Source organism: Lonchura striata, chromosome 13 (genome assembly GCF_046129695.1).
Source record: "Lonchura striata isolate bLonStr1 chromosome 13, bLonStr1.mat, whole genome shotgun sequence".
Lineage (NCBI taxonomy): Eukaryota > Metazoa > Chordata > Aves > Passeriformes > Estrildidae > Lonchura > Lonchura striata.
Window position 1 is genome coordinate 14,377,246 of NC_134615.1, and position 8,076 is coordinate 14,385,321.

Consider the following 8,076-nt stretch of genomic DNA (forward strand, 5'->3'; position numbering starts at 1 on the left):
TCCTTTCCTACAGCTACACTTACACAATGGTGTAGTAAGATTTTGATGTTCTTAGGCAAATCACTGAATCAACACCACATACAGAATTAAGCAGAAAATAAAATCTCAACCTTTACATAGATAGGTCATATCCCCCTCACAAAGGAACAAATTGTTTCCAAAACATTACAGTCAACCTCATGTAATGCTCACCGTAGAAAGGCACCCCAAAGCTGAAACTTCTCAGCTGCCCTGTTTTTTTCAGGTCTAGCATCTCAATGTTGTGCACAATTTCTAGATCTCATTTCCAACAATTCCAACAATTCTATAAGCCCTTTGTGTTGTTCCATCCAGGGGAGGGTTACAAGCACATTTTCTAGGAGCATTTAAGTCTCAAAGAATAATTTGTACTGGCCCATCAGGCTTTTGCCCTCTTGCTTAAGTTTACTGATAGGGGGATGTAGAAGCCTTTGGCCAAAATCACATTCTCTCATTCATCTGTACTGTTAGCAAGTTCTGGTTCTGTTACTGCTGCTGCAAGGAGCAGCTCCCCAGTTTCCCCACCAGCATTATGGCAGAAGGCTAATACATGACATCCAAGTAACTAGCTCCAATATAATGCCTCAAAATTGAGGCTCTTTAAGGGATGGGGAAAGGTATGAACCTAATCTAATGGGAACTCCTTAAGTTGGTCAAAATTTCCTAATAGACTAAAATCTACATGTGATCTCAAAGGGCATGGCACGGGGTAGACAAGGGAGATGAGCTGGGAAATACCAGTGCCTCCTTCCTCTCCCACTCTGGGACCAGCCAGGCCTTTTACAGCACTAACAGAAAAAACATTAATTTAGGGAATCTAAGGCCTGTTATACCAACTTGTTCCTGATACTCTTTTCTATATGCACTTGCTAAATATTTGGACTTAGTATTTGCATAAACTTTCTACTGTTGCTTCTTATATTAAAGGCTAACACTCAAGGGCTTATGATAGGCTTATTCTCTCAGTGACTGAGTAAAGGCAGATGATGCAGTGATATTAAAGACTTAAGTTACCATTTTAAATAAAGTTCATGCTACTTCCCCACTATAGATTGGGGATTACATACATAATCCCACTTCATATGGCTGACTTTTTCCTCTTCTTCCTGTCTGGTTTAGAGACTAGCTTACTGCATCACGCCTGAAAACGAGCACCAACTTGTGGCCCAAGGAAATGTCAGGCAGTTTAAGGTTAGTAGATCTTCACATGCTTCTTCTCCTGATACCATCCATTTCCTGTCTTTAGCAACAACTACAGCCTTGCTCCAATCTCCTCATGCTGGATGCCTTAGCAGGTCTGCAGTTCTTTATTTCTGCCAGCATGACAAGACACAGGACGCTCAGTGCCACATGCATCAACTCTTTTGGAAGGCTTTTGGGACCTTCCTTCTTTGCCTAAGGAGAGCCTCAATTTTACAGATCACCTGAATCTGGTATTTTAGGTTGTGTTTGAATATATTGAGATTTCACCGAGAAACAAAGTTATTTCCAAACTAGTGCATTTGTATTTCCAAACTTGTGTCACTAGAGTCATGGCCTGTCACTCAGTTACTTGCACTTCAGCAAGCTGAAGTCATGTTTCTGAAACTGCAGTTATGTCATACACCATATGGTAAACACAAAATAAATATCCAGTGTCAGAGTTTACCTATAATGTCATGAAATTGTGTACCAGGTTACATGGAATTGGCTTTCCCCACAGGACTAGAGTTGATTGAAAACACTGCTGGAGACTTCATAAGCCATGAAAATTATACTCTAGGTTTCCAAATACTGCTTTCCATTTAGCAAATAAAATGAGCTTATTGAAATAAACTCCTTTATGTAGAGGATTAAAAGGATGCAAATGTGAAGCTTGTTACACTTATCAGCATTTCTGTCTTCAAAGTTGAAAGCAACTACAATTATGCACACCTCCACAAAATATGACCCAGATTTTATAGTGGTGGTTTGTATGTTGATACTGTAAAAATAAATATGGCTTTTGCTTTTTCTGAAAGATACTATTTGAAGTACATTTTGGCTTTTAAAGGAAATATGTGCAGCTTTATGGGATGCAGAATGAAAGCATAAATAGGCTTCCTGTTTCATGACCACTATTTATTTGATGTGGTCAAGAATATAAAATAGCACAACACCTCTTCCTGCCTTCTCTTTCTTCTGTTTCTACCCTCAGTTGTCAGATGATTTACTGTTCCTGCTGTTACTCAGTGTTTCCAGAGGCAGATGTTCCTGTGTGAAAGGGCTATAAACAGCCACTCCACAGTGCTGGTGTTCTGAACACAAATCTATAACAAAACTAGCAAATTAATTTCACATAAACTAGTAAAGACTGTCCTCAGAAGTAAACAACTAAAGTTACCTCAAACCATGCTACATTATGAGAGCATTTTAATTTGCTGCCATCTTCAATGAACAGGTAGGAATGGGTTTGTTAATGCTAAAGCAGATTTAGTAATTTGCTCACAATGTTTAAGATTGTAAACAAAACACTGCCTACTATAACCAAAAAAATACAAATATTTTATTCCCATATATGTCTGGCAGTTCTGAATTTTAAAACTGAATTGAGATCTGGCTAAGTAGCCTTTACATTCAGCACATTTCTCACTGCAATCTGGACTGCATAGAAATTTAGTTACAGAACGGATAATCTATCCATTATTTTGAAACATCTTTGTAACCCTAGATTTGTCAAAAAAATGTATCTATCAGCATCATCATTTGAATCAATGATGTAATCTAACAACCACTTCTGTTTCCTTACAGCTCCAACACTGGCTAGCAATATGACAACCAACAGATCAAGGAAAAAGCCCACATTCAGCTAAACTGAGAATAAAGAAAAGTCAAGTTCAAAGCTCCCTCACTTATGCTTGGGCCAGGCTGGCCCAGAGTTTATCTAGTGACTCCATGAGGGAAGACATCTGCTCTCTGTTGTCAATGCCTCCCTTCTATTACTTGGCTTCAAATGATCTTTAAAGACTCCGTTTAAGTTTTATTGCATCCTTTGGTGCCATGAGATCCCTACATGACCAAAACTTGTGAGTTTTGCTATAGGCAGAAGTGGAGGAGGGAGGAGCAGAGGAAAAGAACAATCAGCAAAAATTAAGTGCTTTTTTATTGTGAAGACGTGAATTAAACTTTTCTGACAGTAATAACTTCTTCAGATATTCATGCCACAATCTATTTTAAACCAACACCACCTGAGTGCTGTCAGATCTAAGGAAAGAATACACCTCAGTTATGACAAAAGAGCAATTTTAACTATGTCCTCATGTCATTAGCTTTCTTGCCATACTGTCCTTTGGGATGCAAGTTTGCATCCTTCTGAAGTGAAGACTCAGTGCTTCATTTTCAGTGGTTTGTTATTAGTTCGTTCTCTTGGTGAAGAACATTGTCTTTGCTGTACATATCTATGCCATTTTCTGACCAGTTTAATTACACTGAAACTGAAGAGCAGCAGGAAGAGAATTCCTGTTAGGTTACTAGTGTAGAACACAGCTTAATATCACAGTGTACTTCTTGAAAGAGATATTCCCTTATATCAACAATTTGAATGGCTTTATCATATGATCCACACTCTGCAGACTTTTCCAGCTAAACATGAAAGTTACATCCAAATAGACAGACTCTCATATTTTTGTTGTATTTTGTTCCAAATAAAGAATGTAAAATACATAAGTGATAATTTAAAAAATATATAATTACCAAGTGGCACAAAAAACCAAATTCACAAATTACCCTGCTGTGAACATATTATAATTTAACCAGGATTCACCTACCAAAACATAGTTAGATTTTGTTGATTAACTTAATTATATTTTAGGCACAATCAGCTCTCTAAACCTATTCCCACTCTGTTCTCTAGTAGTATTATGCAAAGTAGAAGATACAGAACAAACTCTGCTTTTGGGTGCTGTTCTTACTCTGTGGTCACTTGTCACTGTAGTACCTTTCAAGTGATCACTACATTCAGTAGCTTTGAATTAGTTCTTGTGATTATTTATCACTAGGTCTACAGTAATTTTCTGAGGCAGTAGCTTCTCCGCTGGATCCAACACAGTTTACCTCTGGGCATTACCTCTGGTGTTTTTTGTCTATACATTCAGTTGAGCTTGTCTTTTAAATGTATGTAGTGCTTCCTCTTTTTTAAAAAAAGACCTTTTCAATGGATCTTCTTTTTTATTTATGAAACAATTTTTGTTGAGTTGTTTTCTTTTTTAAAATAGCCAAGTTTTAAAGTGCCAAGTGCTTTTGGGCTTTTTCTATTTAACATTGATTTCTGTTCAAAATAATGAAAGGGAAATTTCTCTCCTTATTCATTCTTTTCCTCCAAATATTCAATACTTCAGAGCAAATCAAGTGTTGTCCTTCTCTTGAAGAGTCTCTGTGACAAACAGTTTTATTTAAATAGGGATTTGAACCCAAAGAATACTTTCTTCTAATTATAAAGGAAGTTTTATTTTCTGGCCCCGGTGATGGCCAACAGCTGCTTAAATCTCATTATTAAATATATTTCAATAATAAAGGAATTCCAAATGTTGCAGTTCTAATGCTGTAATTACACAAGAGGCTAAATAGTGAAAACATATTGAAGGCTTTGAAAAAATCATCCCACCAACTTCTCAGTTAATCTCATTTTTATTGCTTGCCAAACGTCATGAGAATCTTTCCATTGTTTTAAAGCCTACTTTTCAACAATACAGCTGCTTCAGTCACTGTCTTGGCATGGCTCAAAAGCTTCTTAGCATAGATGCAACTACCAAGTTTAGAAACTTCTAGGGGCTGTTTAACATGGAGCTTTAATAGGTTGTCACTTTACACACTGGTTGGTTCATGATTGGAAATGCTAAAAACCTCCACCAATGTTCAGTTGTGGAGTCCATCAGCACCATCCCTACAGCACAACCCATGTAGGAAAAGTTACATTTCCTCACTGCTCTGCTCTGATATAGAAGCAAAGCTACCATCCATGGGAATACATCAGCTTTAGCCAGCGTGTTTGAGTTTGATTGTATTCTTAATATGGACTCCTAAGGCAATTACCCACTGCATTATTTTTATTTCTGTTACTGTGTAACTTCTTGGGTTTAATATAGTATTTATAGCTCAGGACTACATTGCACTATTGCCACCTTTTTCTGAGGTTTTCTAGGTAAAGAACTTGCAATCTATACTGAAGTCAAAAGTCTTACCAAAGGAATTAGGGATCTTATTACCAGAACTAGCCTGAATGAAAATATCAATACACACTGCATGACTGCATAGGCAGACTTTAAATTCAAGATATTGCCCAAAGAAAGTCTCCCTCCAAATAATATGACTTCTGTCCTAAAGACAAATATCTTAAATTCTCCACAGAATAAGATGATTAACTACCTCATGCCTCTTGGATGATGAATGATGCCATTAGACACAAACTAGCATCTATACAAATGACAAATACTTCTGTGAAGACCAGGTTATGTTCATTTTCTCCACTCAGTGATATGGTACAGACAGGCCAATAAGAAGCCATAACATGGGCACCCACCTCCTCTTACCCACCTGCTTTGGGCCCCCAGGTACATTTTCAATATGGAAAATATCAAATGCCACAGAGATACTCCTCTCCCTTTGGTTAAAACACCTGTACTTAAAAAACAAAACCAAAGACTCCAGTCAGGTCTTTATCATCCATGTCACTGAACTGCAAGTCTTCCCCTAACTCTATCTTGACTTTTCAGCCCAGCAGCTGACCCTTTCCCTCAGCTGCACCCATTTCAAGAGCAAACCCTCTCTGGGGAATGCCACTCTCCCAGATATCCCTGTGGAATTGCGTGTATATTCTGTCTGAGTAGGCAGCCCACTTTTTAAAGAAGAAAATTTTTGGTACAAGTTGCAGAATCATCTGCTTGTTAATTATGTTTGTTGTAACAAACCCATGGGAAGAATTCAGTGAAGCTGCTAAAGAGCTCATTTGACAGTTCTAGAAAATATTTCCTCAAAAGCCTTTTCTTAATCTGATAAAGGAAGCAGCTGTCATATATCAGTATATCTCTTCTAATCTTTCTTTTGACCAGTGAAAAAGACCTGCCTGATGATGTTTCATCAATCCACAGAAAGTTAGTCAGCACCAAAGAGAGAGACCCTCCATTCTCTCTTTGTACCCTTCCCTGCCATCATTCAGCCAGAAAATTCTTCACATCCTTGGAACTATTCTAAAACTACATTACTAAAACACCACAGATTTAAATTTCTGGAAGAAACAGTGGGCCTTTTAGGGCAATAGTCCAAAAAGCACTAGTACTATTTATTATTGGGCCCCTGTTTGACCAATATCTTTTTTATCAGTTCTTGTGTTCAGTCATGACCTGAGACATACACCCTGGCAACACTTGAAAGACATCTTACCATAGTGAGGGATTCTGCAGGATATCCAGGATCAAACATGATATTTTAAATTTAGAAAGTAGGAGAATTACTTGGCTGTTACTACTGAGCACATTCCCTGACTGCACGTGCAATGTGTTGTATGTACTTTTCCCAAAGGAAATTTCCTGTACTCAGTCATTTCTTCTCAGCAAAATACCATTTAACTACTATTTAAAAAGGGCAAGCCCATTTTTTGTATACATTTACTTATCATACTATTGTTTTGACATCAATTAAGTTTATTTTGTACTGTTAGGTTGTAAGAGGCCACATCAAAGTTATTTTGCTGCTAATGTCTCTTTTGCAGTTCTTTCAATTCATACAGGATTAATTAGCAGATACTTGCTTTTATAGGAGTAGATAACTTTCATTCATATCTTGAACTGCTTCACTAAATTTCATGAGGATTTGGCAAATGTTCAAGAATTTCTTTCCTAAGAACCAAATTAAAACCGTAGTTCAACAATTTCAAAAGAGGTGAGACTTAAAGATGCTTTATTTGCAGTGCCACATTAAAACATTAAAATGAGCCCGAAGGACCCAGACATTGGAAAGCTATCACAGTTCAACAAATGACAATACATAACCCTACCTGCAGAAATTGTGTGAACCTTGAGCCTCTTGGAGCAGTAAACTGGGACTTTTTTGCTCTAACACAGTTCATTTTCTCAATACTAGGAATATTTGTGGTCCACAGATCACCTCATGTAAGAGCCAAAATTTCTCAATGTGAAGGCTAACATGATGTTTTAGATTAAACCCCTGAACAACTTGGGAGACTTTCTCAGCTACTTCCTCTGACTCATATCCACATTCTTGTTGGTGATTGTGAGCTTACCTAGATAATCAGTGGAAAGTGATTAATTTGTACAGTAGTACTGATCAAATTTAGACCAAATTTAGGCACATCTAAATTCATCAGAGACTACTACAGATAGTTGCATAGGCAATAAAAGCATTCAATCAGTAAAAACATAACAAGGTAATACAGTCACTTTTAAGTACAGCATTTGATTGGCTTTCTTCACTACTAAAAACCAGAATGTGCTCAGAGAGATTGCAGTGGCTGTGTGGCTGACCAGAAAAGCAGGCCAAGGAACTGAAGACACCAGATGTGGCAGGAGCTCTCTGGCCACAGAGAGCAGGCATGGACTTTGCCAGGGAAGGCTGTGAGAAGATCAGAGAAAAGAATGAGAAACAATTCCGATCTCCACTTGCTGCACCTGCTGTTGTGCACATGTGGAATGTGTCATGGAGATTTGGTTACCAAGGGGTGATTTCTTAATTGGACACTGGATGGTGTTTGGATGGATTGACCAATTAGGTCAAAGCTGTATCAAACTGGCTGGAAGAGTAACTGAGTTTCTTAATAAGTATAGTATAATATAGTATAAGATGATAAAAAAAAGCAATTGATCAACCTTCTACAATCATAGAGTCAATGCTAATTATTACCTGCCTGGGGGCCTGTGTCAAAAACCAGAAGGCTGCAAAAGACACAGCTATGATTGTGCTCAGTGAAATTGTGCTCTTAGAAGGACATGGAGGTCTCTAGATCTGAGTGGCTGGGAAGAGCAGGGGATAAATGGAGAGTTTAACCCTTGTGTACATTAACCATGAACTGCATTCATTCCCATAACA

General features: G+C 37.7%; 1 protein-coding gene across 1 annotated transcript in view; it reads left to right on the forward strand.

Moving 5' to 3' along the window:
• Positions 1 to 7,519, forward strand: part of SLC6A2 (solute carrier family 6 member 2) — a 58,825-nt gene extending 51,306 nt beyond the window's left edge. The window contains exons 13-14 of the mRNA XM_021555023.3: positions 1,138 to 1,209; positions 2,788 to 7,519. Coding sequence (XP_021410698.2) covers positions 1,138 to 1,209; positions 2,788 to 2,811 — 96 coding nt within the window. The 3' untranslated portion in view covers positions 2,812 to 7,519. The remainder of the gene's footprint in view (positions 1 to 1,137; positions 1,210 to 2,787) is intronic.
• Positions 7,520 to 8,076: the final 557 nt, after the last annotated feature.